Raw genomic sequence first — 22,088 nt, forward strand, 5'->3', positions numbered from 1 at the left:
GGCTCAGTTCAGACCTGAGCGTTTTACAGCGCGTTCCTACGCGCTGTAAAACGCTCAACAAGGAGAAACCAATGCTTCCCTATGGGAATGGTTCTCACCTGGGCGTTTTACAGCGCGTACGATCGCGCTGTAAAACGCCCGACGCTCAAACAAGTACAGGAGCGTTTTTTTTGGGCGCTTGTCGCGCGTTCCCGTACATAGACTTTCGGGAACGCGCGACACTGTGTGTACGCTTGTCTCTGTATGCGCGATTGTAAACGCCCGTACAATCGCGCATACAGAGCGCTCCTTTCAGAACGCTCAGGTCTGAACTGAGCCTAAGTGGGTGACAACTGCCCCGGGCAATCTTCTCCTAGGTGGTGTCCTCAGTGATGAAACTAAAACCACCAGTATTATTCAGGTGACATACGGTGATAATATTTGGGAACTAAATTTTAGTATTTAGTGGGAACTATATGGCAGTATTATGTGAGGAGTTTTATTTGGATAATTTCTATCATTGGAGCACTATATGGTGGTATTATGTGGTTTGTATAGAGCAGTATTGAGTGGGCTCTTTAGAGTAGTGTTGTTTGAATACTGCATGTTATTTGAGCACTATATGGTGGTGTTTTGTGGGCTTTTAAAACAAGTATTATTTAGGATGCTGTATATTATATGTGGGTGCTATATAGCGTTATAATGTGGGCTGTTGGAATGAGTTTTATTTGGATGCTGTACGGTATAATATTTGGGCGCTATATGATGTTATTATGTGGACTGTGTATGGCAACATTATTTGTGCTCTTAAAAGAAATGTTATTTGTATACTGTATATTATTTAAGCACTATATGGCGGTATTATTGGCCTGCATATAGTTGTATTATGTGAACTCTTAAAATAAATGTTATTTGGATACTGTATATTATTTGGGCACTATATGGTGGTATTATGTGGGCAGTGTATGGCACTATTAATTTGGCACTTAATGGCAGTATAATGTGGGCTAAAATTATGAGAAAAACTGTCTAATAATGGCACGGGGTGGAAGGGGTGAGCGTGGCCATTTTCTACAAAGGTTTCACTGTTTTTTACTGAAAGAACACTAACTTCAGCAAATATCTTTGCTTGCTGTCAGTGAATGGAAGAAAATCTGTCCTGGTCATGTGAAGGTCACACTGGTAACTGTACTGAAGCTGCAGCAAAACCTGCATGAACATCACATGGCCTGTCTTGATGTAGACAATAAAGGGTCCCTTTCACTGACAGCAAGCAGAGAGTTTAAAAAACGCTGACGAATTGATACGAAAAATATGTTTGAAAATTTCATCTGTATTTTACATTATTACAAAATGTTTTCACAATAAAAAAGTTATTATTTTTATTTTTTTGCTAAATTACCATACGGTTTCAGTCTAAATTGGACTGCCCACCCCCCCCTCCCCGCCAGCTTATCTATCTGAAGACCCCAGGAGACCCTCCCCCGTCAGCTCCCGAATATCATCTGCCCATTCCACAAAGCACATTACACAGATACATATGGGAATACATCAGCCGTATAAGGTCCATCTGTAAGTCCGTATACTTAATGCCTAGGAGATGTCGGGGGAGCTGTGTGCACTCTATGGCGGGTGTATCTAATTAAAATGTTGCTTGTTTCACAACTGGGAGCCGCGCCAAGCTGTGAGATTTGCCAACCTGCAGTAAAAAAAAAATGGCTGACGTACTGGTAATAAGAATTATCCTGGGTAAGACTTCTCCTTCATGTCTTGCCAGGTAGTGCACCGACGAGGACTCGGTAACATACATAAAGAGGAGCACCGGCTCCAGCCGCAGCCAAGGCTGAAGGTGATTTTGCTACAAATTAGGATTCCGGCCTAGATGCTCTAATCTCATTATACTTCTTAACCTCATTCATTTCACCAGCAGATGTTGAGAGAAAGGATACAACCCATCCCATATGTTCCGTAACGATTTCCCACGAAAATGTGTCAGGCGGGCCGGACATTTCGTTTCAACCATGGTTGCAAGTAAATAAGTGAGGAGTGGGGAAAAATATATATTCTATTTCTTTATGGAATTAAAAGGGGCCAGAGACTCGACAACAGGGTAGGGTCCCTTTAAAGGGTCACTGAACCTTAGGTCAGAAACATATAAAAGTGCAGCGTTAGGCCTCTTTCACACTACAGTATGTCCATTTCAGTGTTTTGCGTTCCGTTTTTCACAGATCCGTTGTCCCGTTTTTGGGTTCCGTTGTGTCTCCGTTTCGGTTCCGTTTTTCCGTTCCGTTTTTCCGTATGGCATATACAGTATACTGTAATTACATAGAAAAAATTGGGCTGGGCATAACATTTTCAATAGATGGTTCAGCAAAAAACGGAACGGAAACGGAAGACATACGGATGCATTTCCGTATGTGTTCAGTTTTTTTTGCAGACCCATTGACTTGAATGGAGCCAAGCACCGTGATTTGCGGACAAGAATAGGACATGTTCTATCTTTTCACGGCACGGAAATACTGAAATACTGAAACGGAATGCACACGGAGACACTTCAGTATTTTTTGCTGAACCATTGAAATGAATGGTTCAGTATATGTTCCGTATACTGAACTCAAAAAACGTCCAGTATACTGAACGCAAAATACTGTAGTGTGAAAGAGGCCTTATAAGAAGAGCTTCTAATACCATATATATCAATGTATGGATATCTTTAAGGAGGGTCAAAGAGATGGAGACGTGTGAGATAAAGTAGTGATCATGGGGGCGGACATTTTTCATTTAAAGGGTCGCTAAACCTAAAGTCTAAAATGTATAGAACAGCAGTGATATTAGATGAGCTGCTAATATCACTCAGTCCTACGTATGTATATCTTTAAGGAAGTTCAAAGGACTGGAGATGTGTGAGATAAAGTAGTGATCATGGGGGCGGACATTTTTCATTTAAAGGGTCGCGCTAAACCTAAAGTCAAAAATTTATAGAACAGCAGTGATATAGCATAAGCTAATCATATCACTCAGTCCTACCTATGTAAATCTGTAAGGAGGGTCAAAGAGTTGGAGATATGTGAGATAAGGCAGTGATCGTGTTGGCGGACATTTTTTATCTCTTTAAAGGGTCTATTAGTCTAAAGTCGGAAACTTATAAAACAGCGGATGAGCTGCTAATATAACTCAGAGTCTCAAACCCATGTATGTCTATTTTTAAGGAGAGTCAGAGAAATGGGGGGTATGTGACATAAAGTGGTGATCATGGTGGAGGCAGACATTTGTCATTTAAAGGGTAGTGATGAGCGGCAGGGGTCATATTCGAATTCGCGATATTTCACGAATATTTTGTAGAATATTCGTCAAAAATTTGCAAATTCGAAAATTCGCGATTTTTTTTTTACTCAAAAAATCGGAAAGGTAATGATTGTGTAATATGCGAATTTTTGGAATTCGAATTTTCGGATTCGAATTTTTTATTGCGAATTTTTCAACTTACAACTATTAGACAAAGAAGATTATAGCACTATATTAGCTAAATTGCTCTATATTAGATTTTTTTCGAATATTCTCTATATTGCTATAACTTAGTTTTTTCGAATATTCGTAATATTCTAAAACAAGAATATTTAGCAATATAGCGAATATTCAAAAAAAACTAATATAGAGCAAAATTCGCAAACACTACTACTCCTAAAGTCAAGTATATTGCAGCCTTCTTATTGGCCCACAAGCTAGAAGCAGTGAGGGATCATGTGTACTGATAAAAAAAAAAAATAATTGGAATATTCGAAATTACGAATATATATAACTATATTCGAAATATTCGCGAATTTTCGAAGTACCTATATTCGCAATAAAAATTCAAAATTCGAATATTCGTGATCAACGCTATTAAAGGGTCACTAAACCGAAAATCAGAAACCTACATAACAGCAGTGATATAAGATGAGCTGCTAATTTTCACTGAAGCCTATATATGTATATATTTAAGGAAGTTCTAAGAACTGGAGATATGGGAGATAAAGTAGTGATCATGGGGGCGGCCATTTTTCATTTAAAGGGTCGTTAAGCCTAAAGTAAAAAAACGTATCAAACAGCAGTGATATTAGATGAGCTGCTAACATCACTAAGTCCTACATATGTATATCTTTAAGGAGGATCAAAGAACTGGAGATATGTAAGATAAAGGGGTGATCATGTTGGCAGACATTTTTTTCCTATAAAGGATCCATTAACCTAAAGTCAGAAACTTCTAGAAGTGCTGTGTTATAGGAGGAGCTGATAATATCTCTTACATGTACAGTATATAGGCATATTTGTAAGGAGAGTGTTAGAAATGGAGGTATGTGAGATAAAGTACTAGTGATCTTGGCGGCAGACATTTTTTATTTAAAGGGTCACTAAACCTAAAGTCAGTTTAAACGTATAGAAAAGCAGTGATATAAGATGAGCTTCCAGTATCACTGAACCCTATGTATTCTATGTATATGAAATGGGGATATAAGAGATAAAGTAATGATCACGGAGGCAGCCATTTTCATTTCTTTAAAGGGCCACTTGACCTATAGTTGAAAACAGCAGCGTTATAAGACAAGCTACTAATATCTCTTGGACGTTTGTGCGTATATCTTTAAGGAGAGTCCCTTTAAATGCCCCCCCGTGGCGTGGCCTTTATAGACTTTAATCGGACTCTGGTGTAAAGAAAGTTTAACAGAGGAAAATACAGTTTCAAGCCTTAATTACTTGTAACAACCTAAACGACCCCCCCCCCCCCCCCCCCGAGCCCGATGCTGCGTCTCCGTTCTGCAATTTACATACAAAAGCTTTTTAGCAAGGCTTCAAAGAGTCTGCACAGGGAATGAAGGATACAGCGGTTCTGCGCTCTCAGGAGACAGGTGGCACGGGTCGTTTTTTTATTTTTATTTTTTTTGCTTTTGTACTATATTATGCATGAGAAGAAAATTACACAGACTTGGTTTTGTAAACTGAATTAAAATGCACCTTAGGTGGGTCTCACAAATACATACGGTACAGTTCTGTTCCTTTATGTAATACTTAACCGCTGCTTCTCAGCTCTGCTACATCAGTGCTCGGTGACTCCTGCTTACCTGCTTTGTCTATAGGAAGCCTGGGGTGGTCTGAAATCCACTCTCATCATCTATTATCTAGAGCTCGCCTTGCTCAGACTGACTTCCAGGTGTATGCAGGAGCTCCCCGGAAAATAATGGTTTTCATTAAAGAAAAGGCGAAATCGTTATAAACTACGATAGATGAATCCGGAATCTCTCCTCTAGTCGCGCACAAACCCGATTTTACATTTCTACTGGTTGCCCTTGGAAACAGACAGCATTAAGCTCCACCCCTCTGTCGGCCCTGTGACCTAACAGTTTGATGTAGCTGTGTAAGCGCCATCTGACCACCCACAATGCGTTGTCCTCTGGTAACATAACGCGCCTTCGGAAATTAAGGAGAACTTGTGTAGACTTAAAGGGGTTGCGCAGGATTACAAAAACATGGCTGCTTTCCTTTCATGTCCACAGGTCGTGTGTTGGTATGGAATCTCAGCACCATTCAAGTGAATGAGGCTTAGCTGCAATACTGCGCGCAACCTACGGAAAGGTGTTGCGCCATTTTTGGATGAAGGCAGCCATGTCTTTATAATCCTGGACAACCCCTTTAAAATAGGTTTCAGTCTTGATGTAAAAGCGGTGCTCTGATTATGAGATAGGCTGACTGCTTGGGGTCTCAGCTGTTACCATTGATTCAAACTAGTGAGTGTCTAGTCAGAAACAGAAGCCATGGTTCTCCCATCTCATAAAAGCATATCTTCAAGAGGTTGTTACATCTGGACAACCTTTCTTCTAAATTAAGATCGGGTGATCGCCAAGGGTCTGGCAGCTGAGATCCCCAGCGATCAGCTCTTATTGACAGTGGGCAGCTGGACATTTTTCCTGCAGCGGCCACTACAGGAGAAATGTGGTATTACACGGTGCTTATTCACATGAATGGCTAACCTCCTAATACGGGATCACGCTGAGTCCTCCACCGCGGGAGCTGCTCATGCTGTGCTCTAGGAATACAGAATATGCTCGCTGTTCTTTTAAATCTATCAAAAATTGAGATAGATGTTAAAAGAAAAAGTTTCTGTGGCTTATTAAAGCAAATTAGGCGTGAGAGTCAGGAAAAACATAGTATTTATAGGTAAGGGGTCCCTGTGCGGAGGCTAGACGTAATAATTAATTAGAAAGGACGAGGTGGGAGGAGGGCGGGCGAGAGTCATAAAATAAACCATGTAATTTCTCAGACCTCCGCGTGTGTATAATTACACCGTAATATGGTGATGCTCTATTTACACCTCATCCAATAGCTGTTTACGCTGATGAGATGGCGCATATGATTCTGGGTTATAGGCGACACACTGAGCACAAAAATGAAGCTGGGATTGCAGCAATCAGGACTGCACGGTACATTTACTAAATATGGAAACATTCGTGGAAAGAACTATTCCATGAGTTCCCAAAGATTGCAGGAAAACATGCGGTACAGATTGCGGTTACTCCTCTTTAGGGCAAGGACCTGTTGTAATGCTCATCCTGAGCTCACTGTTTCAGTGAAGACCAAAAACGACACCATCAAAGCAGTAGGAGAGAAGGGACACAGATGTAGCAGTACTGAGTTTGCTGTTAAGAGTATATATATTTTTCGGACTGAATTCAGACCATAATATAGATGCACTGGACCATAGGACGCACTCACAATTTTACTGTACAAATTATATGGGTGATATACAATTGATATAGTACAGACACAGTACGAAAGTCAATGCCTCATCATATTGCCAGCCACAGTGCCCCCTGACTATGCCAATCAGTGCCCCCTGACTATGCCGGCCACATTGCTCCATCACATTGCCAGCCACAATACCCCATTACATCAGCAGCCATAATATCCCTTGACTATGCAAGCCACATTGCCAGCCACATTGCCCCATCACATTGCCGGCCACAGTGCCCCCTGACTATGCCAGTCAGTGCCCCCTGCCCTGACTATGCCAGCCACAGTGCTTCATCACACTCTACTTGTGGATTTTCTTAAAGCATATCCCCTTAAAGTCAGGAGAGGTTGGGAGCAAGACGTGGGTAGCATCTCAGATGATCAGTGGGAAGAGGTATTTGCCCTTACGCCGAGTCTGTCCCTGAGTGAGGCTGCGCGGTTATCCCATTTGTACTTATTACATAGAGTGCATAAAACCCCTCTGTTTTTATTTAAAATAGGATGCCGGGATAACCCGGGGTGCCCAAAGTGTACAGCAGCAGTGTCCTTTATTATCGGCCTATTGGACAGCGGTGGTGCAATTAATTAATAAAGTATACAGCACGTCTTGTTCCCGATCCCAGGATATGCCTGTTGGGAATTCTGCTGGTGGAAGATCTACAAGTGGTTATCACCATTGGTATTAGAATGCTGTATCAAACGCGCAAGACGTTAGAGGCAAAATGGATGCAACCAACACCTCCCATGGTATCGGAATATGTGAAGAGACTGAATGTGATTGTTCGTTTGGAGAGAGGGGTCTATCTAAAAAGGAACAGTTTGTCTAAGTTTGAAGCTATATGGGGTGCATGGATCGACAACTCAGGGTGCTGTAGCCCGTGGCTGGCACTTACCAGGGGGATCTTACGATCCATTTAACCTTGGTGTTTGGTGGGTGCGGATGTGGCTTTGGATGGTGGAGAAAGTGTCGATGCTGGTACAACTGTTGGATGGAATAGGGAACTGGAACTATGGATTAGCAAGGTACTTGGTGCTCTATCAATATAATGCGCCTGGATGCATAGGTGTTTAGTGGATGCGATACGTACAATAAAACATGCACTTTCCCTTGATATTGATGCTCCCTGCTGTCTTCAAATTGGGATCTGTGGTGTTGACACCCCAGGGGTGACTGAATGGGTCATACTACTGACAATGGATATTACGCTTACTGCTTTGTTGTCACCGCCAGTTCTGTGAGAAGATCTGGCAGACGTTTTTCTCTACCTCTTGTATGATGTTCTTTGTTTTGGTTTCACTTTCTCATCTCCTTTCCTTCTGCCAGGTGTCACTTATTTCGACTAATCGTCTTCCTTTATAATCCATCCCATACTGCCTCACTTTTCGGTTTATACTACTTCCTGGATGAGATGTTCACTGCTGGAGGCTGCTTCTGCTGTTTGTACAGATAAGTCTTTTACTTTATTGTGTTTTCTTGCTGGCTTGAATCTAGGTGACCTTGATTCAAGTGCAGGGAGCCGGTGGTCGTGTCCCCTCACTATTATAGGGTTTTCAGGTGTCACACAGTATGAGGTACGCGGGCATGCAATCGTCTACCATACAGACCCTTGCATGTGCATAGCAGTCAGGGAGAGCTCTTAGGGTTTTATAGGGATCACCTATAAGCTCCTTAGTTTGGGATCAAGCCAGTCGCTCGTTTATTTATATGTTCCAGCTATCTGCTAACTTCATCCGTGACATTTGTATGTCTATTTTCTTTTCTAGGAGGAGACCACATATGGACTTTATTATTATTATTACCTGCTCTGGTTATGTTGGGGTGGGTGGGGGGGATTTCTTGTTGGGGATATATACAATCTAATTTTGCTTAGTACATGTATATTTTTGCAATGCTTGTCAGAATCGTCTTTGTATATGGCATTTCTTAATTTGTCTGATTCACATTTTGTATGTGTATGTTGGATTATGCAAAACTTGAGAGGGAAGAAAAAAAAGCAATAAAAAGATATCTGATAAAAAAAGAAAAAAAAGAAGCCATAATACCCCCTGACTATGCCAGCCACAGTGCTTCATCACATTAGAAGCCATAATACCCCCTGACTATGCCAGTCTCAGTGCCTCCTGGCTTTTCCAGCCACATACCCCCCTAATATGCAAGCCACAGAGCACTATCCTTATTAGGGACAGCCTTGCTGCCTAAGATTACCCAGTCATGAGCCCTACCCATTTCCCAGGATATCCAGATTTTTTCAGGACTGTCTCTGGAATTTAGGGATAGTCCCTGAAAATTTGAGACTGTTGGCAACTATGATAGGATATTCTATAAATGTTTGACAGATGTTGGTTCCACCTTTGGGATCACACCAACATGGAGAACTTGGACCCTTGAATTCTGCCCTGTCTTGTCAGACGGCCGTCGGCTACCACATCCAGGCAGAGAGGTGACCATGCATATGGACAGTATGCAGCACTGTCCGATGTAAAGTAAGGCCCCAGCATTCACTCAGTGTAAAGTTTTTATATGACTAGTATGTATACATATAGTGTAACACAGTATGCAGTAAGCTCCCCCTACTGGTGACTGCAGGTAGCCAGAATACTATGTCTATGCAGACTATTTGGAGGAGGAAAACAAAGCTCTGACCATGAATGATCTCTGACCCATTTCATCAGGTTTACTGCTGGCAACAGTGACTTACCTTCAGGATCATGCAGGGGTTCGATCTCGTGTACATGATTATAGCATTGTTCTGCAGAGTCCGCATTCGCAGGCCCAGTCTGAATTCATCTCGCTTGCTGTTCTCCGAAACCCGGTATTTAATGTAACTGTTTCCAGCAAAACTGAGTGAAGTATGTCCTGAAACGGTGAGCAAACATACTGTGTTCATACCGCAATCTAGCTATCGTATACCGCATTGAACATGTGCAAGATGTGAGAACATAGGGGTAAAGAGATGGATGTCCAACAAGGCTAACCGATTATCAACCAGGGTAGTATTGCAATATATTATGGGTCACTAAAGGGCATAGTTCATGCTAATTTGTACTTAAGGGGTGTTTCTGTTGTTTTAGGGGTGTTTCCATATGGTATAGGGTGGGACTTGCATGTGGAAATGGGCGAGACTTACAAATATCCAACAATTCAGGATTGAAACTTTAAGTTTGTGTAATATACTAAAATACAGTAGACTGAGCGTGCCCTGAAGATATAAAGGGGAAGTCCACTATAAAAAACCTAATCTTTATATACCCCATTAGTTAATAGAGGGAGGGGGGTCCTCTGTTCAGGGTCCTTATATCTTGGCCAAAGATTCGAGAATTTACACACAGCATCTCTCACTCTGGAGGACCATTTGATGCAAATGGTCGTTCTGTAATTCTTCCTTTCCCCTGTGGTGGCGCTGCAGGGAGAGTGACTAGTTACTTCCAGGTTCCCTCACTGATTACAGCTGATCTTGGGGGGAATCTTAGGAGTTGTACACTTTGCAGTGAGGTTATTAGAAAGTGACCTTTTACAAAGTAGGCAATGTCCAAAGTGGACATTTAAGGTAATTTTGTGGTAAGTTAGGATGTCTACTGTTCAAGATGGCAGCCTTTAAAATGGTGGTGGACTAGACAGCATTCCTCATTGGTGTACCCACTGGCAAAAACCCTACCTTCATGTCAGCATTTTGAAGTCCAGCAGGGGAATAGCCTGCCCGGAGTTCACCATATTTGGCATAGCCGGATAATGCCAGGAACCGCTGGACCCCCATTGACAAAAAAACGGTTTCTGGCATAATGCCAACTCATCAAGCATGCAAGACTTTTTGTCTAGCTAAAAGTCAGAATTTATCCCGGAAAGTGGCTGGAAACCCGATAGATCCTACTGTAGTCAATGAAGATGTGGCGTTTCCCAGTACTATCTATGATATGGTGAACTCCAGCAGGCTATTCCTCTACTGAAACAGCCTACCACATTTCAAAATGCTGATGTGAATGTAGCCTTGAGGACAAATGCCCAAGGATTGTCCCATCTTTGTGGTTCTTGACTTTTGGCTAGCCCGGTCTTTCTAGACCTGACCAGTATTACGTCTTCTCCTCTTGTGGTTGCTTGTGAGGTCGTTGTGCTCAGTTATACAGGATCTACAGGGCTTACTGGGACTACTCTTCAATAATGACATCAGTATGGTGCACCATGTGGTATCTCCAGCATTTCAATGTGGTTAACCTTCCACCCCACCCTGGCCGAGCTGTATGTCTTCTACTGGCTTTATTCATTACCTCCCAGTTTTAGGATAAAGAACATCTGCAGCTGTTTTATGTAGAAAGAAATGGTAAAAGCTTCTGGTGGGCTTGATACAATTCACTGAATAATGGATTTTACCTGAGCATTCTCCGAGTTTGCCTGGTGGGCACTGGCAGATAAATGGTCTCCGGCTGACTTCGTACCCAACACATTGCATGTCCTCGGGACACGGCTTGTTCAAACATGGATCTGCAGAGCCAGGACAGAGTCCACCTGCAAAAGACGGGAAAAGTCAAAGAGGAAAGAACTTTCTGATTGTGCTACAAAGATGGCTGGTGATCGGGAAGCCGCAGACCCGATTTACGATGCACGATGCTACGTGTCCAATGTTGTGGTCACAGAAGTTTTCGATTTGGGTTGAGTGCCGTAGCCACGTCAAATTGTTTTTGAATTGATACTCACTTTTTGGTTTCCATTTGTCATACCCCATCATAAAGCACAAGAGCCCACGTATACTGCAAAGCTACAGTACAGGCATGAAACCTGTCTCAAATACAGTAGTACCTCCAAGAGGTACTGGCAGAAAATACCACTGTAATATAGTATGACATAGAACTAGTTGTTATATTCACATGATAAATGAGCACTCTCCAACCTGTAGCTCTCCAGCTGTGGTGTAACTACAACTCCCAGCATGCACCTACAACTGCGAGCTCTAATACACCATATCAGGTGCACAAAAGGTCCTGGGTATTTTTTGATTGCAAGAAATGTAGTACTGTGTGGCCCCCCCTGACATATTATTATACATGACAGACTTTTTGTGCCATGATGAATCTAGCACCCCACGGCCTCTCTAAGACCGTATAACACATGATAGACTTAGATACACCAGTCCCTAGAAGTTACATGAGAGCCGTGGCATCTACAATGGCTGCCCATGACCATCTCCTAATACAATCTTGCACGTACGTCATCCCAGGGACTCGCGTTGCTCACATTGTTCCTCCGCAACCAGTTAATCTTCCAGTATAACAAAGGTAAAACATATAACCAGAGCTGAAGTGTGTAAGAAGAAAAACATACAGGGGATCATTTACCTAAATCTGTGCCATCTGGAGGTCCTACTTAACTTCCTATGCAATCAATTACGGCATTTGATGGAAGGCTGGTGCGGTGCAGACATGGAAACGTTCGGCTGACGTCTCCCGACCGGCTTCGTGTTACCGAGACAAACATATATTTTCCTTCAGAAAGGGCTAAATTACTGTTTTCAGAAGTGACATGGTTCAATTACTAACCCAGACGAGGTCTAAAGCGAGTGACAGGCTGAGATTTCATGTTATCGTCTTGTCTGCCACATTAGAACTGAATGATGTGACCGCGAGAAGTCAGATTAAAGGGGGGTCTCCAGGGGTTTCAGTTAAACTCATATTTAGATGGACGAGTCCACTGTCTCATTTGGACTATCTTGAGGGGTTGTGGCTGTCCCTTATGGAGTGGGGTGGCTGTCACGTATGAAGGTTGTGGTAATACAGTAGCTCTGTTATAGGGCCCTGGTTGTTACTCTTATAGAAGCCATGTGGCTGGTACTGTTATGAGGGTGATATGACTGGCAATTCTATGGGGGTCCTGTGGCTGTCACGCTATAGTGGTCCTGGGGCTAGCACTTATAGGGCTGGTACTGTGATCGGACATTGGTGACTGGTTCTGTTATGAGGTTCATGCTGTAAAGGTCCTGGGGTTGGTACTGTTATATGGATCCTGTGGCTGATACGGTCATTGACTTCTATGCTTGGCAATGCTATGGGTATCTAGTGACTGTGTTATATAGCAGCTGTCTGTGGCTGGCTGGTACTATTAAAGGGGTCCTGTAGCTGACACTATACCTGGCATTGTTATGGGAGGGGGGCTTATTACTGTCATGCTATCATGATCCTGTGGATATTACTTATACGTGGCATTTGTATGGTTGGCTTGTTACTGTCACGCTATAGTGCTTCTGTGGCTAGTACTGTTACTAGGCCTTATGTCTGTCATTAGTATGGAGGTCTTGTGGCTGTCATTCTACAGCTGTCTTGTGGATGGTACTGTTATTGGGTCCTAGGCCTGGCATTGTTATGAGGGTCTTGTGGCTGTCATGCTATAGCTGTTCTTTGGTTGACACGGTTATATTGGTCCTGGGGCTGGCACTGATATTGAGTCTAGTGGCTGTCATGCTATAGTGGTCCTTGGGCTAGCACTGATATTGGGTCTTGTGGCTGTCATGCTCTGGGGCTGGCACTCATGTTCGGTCTGGTGGTTGTCATACTATAATGGTCATGGGGCTGGCACTGATATTGGGTCTGGTGACTATCATGCTATAATGGTCCTGGGGCTGGCACTGATATTGGGTCTACAGTGGTCCTGGGGCTGGCACTGTCTTGCAGCTTTTGCGGTATGGCTGTGCTGTAGCTGGCACTGCCTTGGACTATCTATGTACTCGTGTTTTGGCACTCCAGATCCAATTTCATAGACAGATAATGGTCAAATATGGAACACGGTCAAAAATATTGGTCCTTTTTGGGCCCAGCTATAGCAGCTCTATATACACCCTGACATAACTGACCAGCCCGAGACGCCGGATTTATACACAAAGGTGAGAGCAGTTTCCGAAAACTCTGCAACAGGTCAGCATTGTCTGCGTTTCGTTGTGTGTCACTGTATTCTGCAGCTCGCACTCCCAGAAGATATTCTGCAAATGTCAAGCCATGTTTATTCATACAGCCGCTCATTCATCGCCGCCATGCATCTGATAGCGATTAATGCCGGAGAGTTTTGCATTTCAGAACACATTGAGATACGACTAAAACAAACTAATTGTCGTGTTTTCAAACACGGGACGGGTTCTGAATTTTAACAATTCCTCACCCTTATGCCTGTATTCAGCTAGAAAAGCAAGCCATCGAAGCCTTTCCAACCTGTCCGCTGAAAACATTAAAGGAGCACTCTCATCTTAGGCTGCATGCAGTGGTATTTGTCAAGCTGAAAATCGGCATTTCTGCCAGAAAGCGGCCGGATCACCGTCGGATCTCATTACAGTTAATGGGGATCCGGTGGTGATCTAGAGAATCCGGGAATGCCGGGCCCAGTGTACTCCATCCAGCAGGCTGTTCTCTGCCTGGAACCTTCAACGGAGATCTCAACGGACCCTCAACGGTATTTGCTGTATAGTTCAGTCCAATGTATTGTTCTCTGCGAAAGGGGGTTCAGAAAGTTCTGCCAGTCATTTGACCCAAGGAGCATAGCTGTTTGCACCCAAACCCTCTTGCCAAACAGCAACTGAAGAACAACAACTATTCCTCCCAATTCCCTTCCTCTCCGTTCATGCATGATTGGTTGGCTGAGTATGCACGTATTCTTACTGGAAAGAGGGGAATAAGTCTCTGCTATACACCTCTGGTGAAGGCCTATATCCCAACATGTCCAACATCAGCTAAAATCACGCTGCCCAGTCCTGCCATAATCGGCAGCTGGTCACCTTCAGAGGTGGATAACGGTTTTATAAATGGTACACTTTAGGTGGGGCCCTATTACAGACTTTGTATTGGGGCCCAGAAGCTTCAGGTTATGTCTCTGACTCTATAGACCGTTACAATCCCATGACTCCTAATTTTTCAACCTCAAATCACATGACATTTTAAGCCCATTACCTCCCCCTTTTATAGTCCTATATATCTATGAAATGTGGCTCTGTAAGCTTCTTCATTTGTCACAGTGCTGCCTGATAAACAGTCCTTACGTCAAGAGATCGGACCTGTGGCACTCGGCGCCAGATGTGCCCTGAAACATTAATGCGTGACAGATGTAAGACTGTGTCCCTTTCCATTTGGGCAATGCAATGCCGCACGCCAACAGAATACGGCACGACTGCATGTGATATCCTATACTAAAATGTCAGTCTATAACTAGGGCCAAAGTTTGTCACCCTTGGCAGCCATTTTGGAGATTATGGAAGAGTGTATCTAGTCACCTGGTCAACCACATCGATATTAGTATATGTAAAGACTTCCAGCTTTCTCCTTCCTTTCTCAGTGCCAGTCCTTTTTAGGTCACCTCTTGGCATTTTGTGGCACAAATCTCCTTTTAGGTGTTCGGCTTACTTTTGGTTGATATTTTGCACCCCTTTTTGGCTATTTCTTCTCCACATGAAGTACATACATCCTGGAAGAGCGTCCTATTGTAAAGTCAAACTTGGCCCCTTTTATCTTGAACCCTGCTCTGACAGTTTGCGAAGTTCCTTCTCTCCATGAGGTGCCTGTGGACTGAGAAAGTCTTGACTCCACCCATGAGGAACCTTAATGGATTTAACAGAGGCGATAGCTGCAGGGGAGGTTATTTTTATGGCACATATATATATATATATATATATATATATATATATATATATATTAGAGATGAGCAAATCTTCCAAGATTCTGTTCATTACGGATTCAACAAATTGTTCAAAAAGTTCAGTTCAGGTCTGAATCAATTCGTTCCGAACTAAAGTTGCTCCATTTCCCCTGGAAATTGGTATATAACCCCCTCTACTCCTCTAAAACACAGGTTTTTTTTAAAAATGAAAAGCTCCTATCTTTTTTTGTGATTTTTTTTTACGAACCTTTTAATTTTCCCTCGCCCGTCTGCTCGGTCTGATACAGCGTCAGGTTTAACTGTATCTACTTTCATCGTTGCTGCCGCAAACTGCGGTTAGGGCTTGACCGCAACTGACTGCGATTACCTCCTGCCTGGTGGTGACAGAACACTATTGATTGATTATTAAGCTTATATGCTATTATGGGCTGTTTTACAAGATTCGTCCGAATCGAACTAGAAAAGATTTTCAGTTCGATTCGGTGCCTAAAAAAATCGGAGATTCGGAACGAATCTGCAAATAGATTCGCTTATCTCTATTATATATACATACATTATTTTTGATGACCAGTAAAGAGTCAAAATACAGATTTCAGCAGGAATGTCACTGATTTCCCTTATTTCCCCTCCATTATTGACTCTAGACTATTATATAAACCTAGAATTCTGCACAAAATTCTGGTATTTGGAGATTTTTTTTAAAAACGTGGGCACATATTCGTACACCTCAGTTCATGCAACCATGGGTTAGCATTTGGGCCGATGGTGTGTGATATTGCACCGCAACGTAAAGCAATTGTAAAAAGCAAAGCGCGATGGTCACAGTGCCATGCCCGGCCCTAGAAGAGCGACAGGCCAGCTTGACATGGACGTCATCGCCACTTCTTGTCCTTACTTGGAATAAATGAAGTGCGGCGAGGATCACACGTTCCCATACGCTTGGATTAGAGCGAGTTGAGCAGCCTTCCTGTATATCCAGCACATGGGCGACATATGGCATTGATCAACTCAATATGTTCTAGATTACAGTTCATTTAGATGTTCATGCGTCTTCACTAAACCTGATTATAAGATGCAAGGTGGCGGGATTAAAGAACACTGCAGAGAAGGCTTTTTTTTACGAGGGTGACCCCCGAGCTTAAGCTTACCATTGCTCGGTTTGTTACACTTTCACATCTGCTTTTAAATGACTCCCAAAATACATGTCGGCAGCAGGTGCCGCCTGTGCTCCATAGCCGCGGATACTCCAAAACACATTATATTTAGCTGAATTTAACCCTTGCTTTTCAGGTTACCTTTAAGCTGCTTCAACAGGCATGTAGTACAGGGGCGTTATGGCGTCCATTTTCTCGTTGCGCCACTTTGCAAAGATAAAAACCCATCTTTGTGGAGCCCCTGCAGACTAGGGCTACACAGCAATATGTGGCATTAAAAGGGTTTTCCAGATGTTCAGTATTGATGGCCGATGGCTGATTGGTGGGGGTCCAACTCCCAGCATCCTCGCTGAGTACCTGGTAGAAGAGGCGAGGTGCTCCACTGAGCGCAGCGACCTCTTTGTAGGCTGGAGACATTGCGTTCATCGGTCACATGATCTATGTGCAGCTGAGACCCATTTAAATGAATGGGCTGGGGCTGCAATACCAAGCACAGCCACTGTACGGCGCTGTGCATGGAAAGTTGTGATGAGGCCGCAGAGCTCACTGGTGCAACTGATTGGCGGGGGAGCCAGGCGCCAGACCCTCATGATCAGCTATCGATGACTTATCCAGAGGATTGTCCATCAATTATAACACCTGGAGAACCCCTTTAAGATTGCACTTAATGATGGTGAATGTGATGGCACTGAATCCAACAGGTTTTCAATTTCTGCCGAACGTTGCATCACAATAACGTGGGACCAAATTCACTATCATTAGTAGTGATGAGCGGCAGGGGCAATATTCGAATTTGCAATATTTCGCGAATATTTGGGCGAATATTCGCCATATATTCGAGAATTCGAGAATTCATGATCTCCAGGCATTATTTTCTCGATAGCGAAAATTCGCATAAAATTCGCATGAACTGGTATTTAAAAAATATATATATTCGGGATTACGAATATATTTTGTGATATTCTAAATATTCGCAAATTATCGAAGTGCTGATATTCGCGATTAAAATTTTCAATTCGAATATTCGTGATCAACACTAATCATTAGATGTAATGTAGTAGTGTGACGCGGCGATCTTCTGTCGCACGACCACAAGCTGCTATGTCACCTGGTGTATTGGGCACCTCATCTGCTACTCTCAGGAAAAACCTCTATGTTTAAAAAAAACCCTGAAAAAACGATTTATAAGTGCATGGAATATAGTGGCTTATATCTTAGTATCTTATTCAGTACTACAAGAAAAATATATACGTATTTCACTTCTGCAGTTAATTCTGGTGAAAGCGTATAGGGGCGTATTTCAGTCCAACAAGAAAAATATATGCTCAGTTCACTTCTGCAGTTAATTCTGTTGAAAGCGTATAGGGGCATATTACAGTAAAAAAAATATATATATATACACACTTCACTGGTGCATTTATTTCTGCTAAAAGCGTTTAGTGGCCTATTTCAGTCCAAAAAGAAAAATATCTTCTCAGTTCACGTCGGCGGTATAGGGGCGGAATTATGTAAAATAAGAAAAATATATACGCACTGCACTATTGAATTGTTTTCTGGTTAAAGCGTATAGTGGCCCATTTCATTCCAACAAGAAATATATATTCTCAGGTCACTTCTGCAGTTATTTATCGTGAAAGCGCATAGGGACGTATTTCATTAAAAAAAGACAAATATATGCGCACTGCACTGTTGCAGTTATTTCTGGTGAAAGCGTATAGGGGCGTATTTCAGTACTACAACAAAAATATATTCTCAGTGCATTTCTGCAGTTAATTCTGGTGAAAGCGTATAGTGGCCTATTTCAGTCCAACAAGAAAAATATATGCTCTGTTTACTTCTGCAGTTATTTCTGTTGAAAGCGTATAGGGGCGTATTACAGTAAAAAAAAAATATATATATACACACTTCACTGGTGCATTTATTTCTGCTGAAAGCGTTTAGTGGCCTATTTCAGTCCAAAAAGAAAAATATCTTCTCAGTTCACGTCGGCGCTTATATGTGTTGAAAGCATGGCTGGGAGTCAGCAGGGGGGCAGCAGTGGGAGGTCGGGAGCCAAACGTGCCCGGGGTAGAGCTCCTGCTTTGCAGCAGCGTAACTACCCGGGAAGTAGCAGGGGTTCACGGAAGTAGCTGCGGTAGAAGTCAGTCAGTGTGGCAGTTATATGTGGTAAAATCTTTATTGAAGTATTTCAGTCGAGAAACTAAATTTACGCTGCGGTTATATGCAGTTAAATCTCCATGATGTCTCCATGATAAATCTGCAGCGTGGGGGCCAAGTGTGGCTTCTACACACTTTCAAAATAATCCTTTAGCGGAGCGAATAGATGCCGGATGACCGGGACGCTCCATGACCTTCCCAGGAGCTGCTGTCGGGGGCAGCAGTACATTTCCGAGACGTCCGTATAGTGCGGGGGGAATTCGAAGACCCTTTCCATCTCCGTACTCCGTTATATGTGGTAAAATCTTTATTGAAGTATTTTTCGGTGGGAAAAAAAAATTGTATTCAGCGTTAAGCGCTGCACTTATATGCGTTAAAATCTTTTGTGACTTATTTAGGTGGAAAAAAATATTTTTATGCAGCGTTCAGCGATGCAGTTATATGGGGTAAAAGTCAGTTGGCCGCTGCCTATCTGACTCTGTGGACTTCTCATGCTGTTCCCACCCTCCCCACTTCATGACTGGGCCACTATTTTGGCTTTCGGCCTCGCTGACATCATTTATTTGACCCTTCTTCTGATCTGTCAGAAGGAAGGAAAAATGAGACGCACAACGGATCCTGTCTGTGTAGCAGCTGTAAGGCCTGTATGGTCCCATCAGAATTGGCTTGTAATTTGGTAGCCAAAAACAGGAGTGGGTACAAAACACAGAAGACATGCAAATATTCCATACATGTGTCATCTCTGTTTTGGACCCACTCCTGTTTTTTTTTTGGCATTAGCAATATTGATAGATTATTGAGCAAATGCTGACCGAGTGAAGGCGGATGCTCCACAGACAGGATGCGATTTTTGGGGGTTATTGTTCTGACGGATCAGAGGAAGAGCAAAATAATCAGTGACGTCAACACAAACTTCACAAACTTACTGCTGACCACCTCTCCTCTCTGTCGGGGGGGCTCTACTTCTATAAGCATTTAATAGAAGAGGTTCTGTAGACATCTATGTGGAATCAGCTGACGACAGTGTAAAAGGACCAAAGGAGTTCACACTGGAGTTATTTGGTCAGTTTTGGCCCCGTAACTGCCCAAATAAGTGAAGTGTGCACTGATTCTAAGAGCGACGCCTGTCATCTGCATGTCATACTGACTCACAGTATTATTTCACTACCACAGCAGACTCCCTATGCGTGTTACTGCAAGGCACAGTGTTCTACACCACTATAAAGGCTCTCTGCAGCCAGGAAATAGCTGTTTTTAACGTAATTCACCTCACACTTATTCTGATCGAACCGAATTTTGCCCCCAAAAAATTGGCGAACCGGCGAATCGAATTTTGGAAAAATTTGCTTATCTCTAGTGGTCACACATGTGCACTACATGGAGAACTGGGGACTTACCTGTACTTAGTTGTATACCTCTGAGGCCAGTGATTGGCTGCAGTGGTCAGGTGCTGTATACAGCTACGTCACCACTGTAGCCTGTAAACCGGCCTTGGAGGTGTAGACGGGAGAAAGGGCAGGGGACTAAGTGCTGGGTGCATCTCCTTTTGCTATTTTATCCCATATGGAGGCACAGAATACATTTTTGGACAACCCCTTTAAGTCTTTATATTACATTTTTTATATTCTCAGTATATTTTATTTCATTTTGGTTTGGCTGGTAGGAACTAATTTGCATATATATTTTCCCATGATGCATTACACTGTTGCATCTCTTCAATAAGAAACAGTACCATCACCACCCTTCCCCCCCAGCCATATTTGCAAAGACAAAATCAAAGGAGAAATTAACCGGAAATGTTTCAACGTTTCATCCCTCGATAAAACAGTTTGGTTTCCATTAATGATCTTGTTAAGGAAAATGCCTCAAAGGGAGGGGAAGCAGAATAGTGAATGTCGTAGGGCTCCGCATTAATACTTGCGGGAATTTTAAGCGATTAGTCTATGTCATAATAATATGACATGAATGTGAAAATCTTCCGCGTTTCGACACACACACCACCCCTGGAACGCTCATAACTGTCTTTCAATTTGTGTCCACAAGAAAGCCATTGTTTTGGTAAGTGTTATAAGCAGCGGGTTGGCAGCACCGGCGTCCATTCAGACGGGTGCAATCCTTAATTTGCTTTCAATCGTGAACCTAATGTTTAGTATGTGGGCCGTACAAGAGGAGATCATCTGGATTCCCCGCCTCGGCACTCCTGATGGATGACAAAACAATGGCCCCAGCTGCTCCTCTATTAGTTTTCTTGGTTAGACCTACGACCCTCTAGCAATATATAATTACACTTAGACACTGATTTACCGTGATTTTCAAAAAATATCAAACCCTGCAATCATTCGCGGCCTGGAGCAGAGGACGGGAAGAACTAATACGTTGGATTTCTGATTACTGAAGAGTTTTTTTGGGCCACTAGTCATGCTAGACATAAAGATACTGCGTTAACCTAGAAGTTGCCTGGATGCTTTAGGGTTATGTTCACAGGGCAGTCATTTCATGCGGATTTCAGGATATATTCCATGGTGAAATCCCCGCCTTGTTGTGTGCAACCAGAATCTGCGTTGCCACCAGGGGCGGACTGGCAACTTAAAGTGGCCCTGGAAAAAATACTGAAAGTGGCCCCGTTTTGAAGTCGGGTCCAAATTGATGGAAGGCAGGGCCAGCAATTGTGGCACATTATACTACCCCAACAAAGCCTAATACCACAGTGGATCACAAAATACTACCCACAGCACAAAATACACCCCCAAAAACTTCCACTGGCCGACCGTGAGGAGGGCTCATGTAGCCTCCTGTAAAGTCTATGGCCAATCCGCCCCTGGATGTCATTCAATGAATAGGACTAATTCATTTGTGGTCGTAGATGCAAATCTGCGGTAGAAATCTAAGGGTCACCATCAGATTTCAGACGTGGATTCCACGGCAAATTGTATTTCTGCTGTGAACGGAGTCTGTCCCCTCCAAAATCAGTTTCAGAGTAAGCATAGCACCATGTAGGCCAGCTTCCCTGAAACACAACCATACCTTTCTTCTGAAAATCTGGTGCCCTAATGCGGAGAAATGCGTCTTTTTATTTTTATGCAAATAAGGTTTTCGCTGCAGCGGGGCTGGGGCTGCTCGGTTCAGTGCACCCTGCAACGTCGCTACCGGCTCTCAAATCTCAGGGACTGTCAATCAAACAAGAAGTAGAAGGCCTTGGCATTGTTACAGGGAGAGCAATGGTGCACCAGACGAAGGGTCCCTGCCCACCGTGCACTGAATTCCTTTTTTTCGCATAAGAATAAAAAAAGTCACATGACCACGGAGCGGGAGTGAAATGAAGCTTCTCACTTACCGCTCCGCGGCACCGCGCTGCAGGACCTTGCGTTCACACATAATCAGCGCGCTGGCTGACACTGTGTGTGACGTCA

General features: G+C 43.1%; 1 protein-coding gene across 5 annotated transcripts in view; it reads right to left on the reverse strand.

The window, feature by feature from the left end:
* Nucleotides 1–22,088, reverse strand: part of FAT3 (FAT atypical cadherin 3) — a 588,664-nt gene that overhangs the window by 27,870 nt on the left and 538,706 nt on the right. For all 5 annotated transcript variants that reach the window (XM_040426352.1, XM_040426353.1, XM_040426354.1 and 2 more), the window contains 2 exons: nucleotides 11,111–11,245; nucleotides 9,444–9,601 (listed from right to left, as the gene is read on the reverse strand). In XM_040426352.1, the coding sequence (XP_040282286.1) occupies nucleotides 9,444–9,601; nucleotides 11,111–11,245 (293 nt within the window). The remainder of the gene's footprint in view (nucleotides 1–9,443; nucleotides 9,602–11,110; nucleotides 11,246–22,088) is intronic.

The sequence above is a fragment of the Bufo bufo genome, chromosome 3 (genome assembly GCF_905171765.1).
Source record: "Bufo bufo chromosome 3, aBufBuf1.1, whole genome shotgun sequence".
NCBI classification, from domain to species: domain Eukaryota; kingdom Metazoa; phylum Chordata; class Amphibia; order Anura; family Bufonidae; genus Bufo; species Bufo bufo.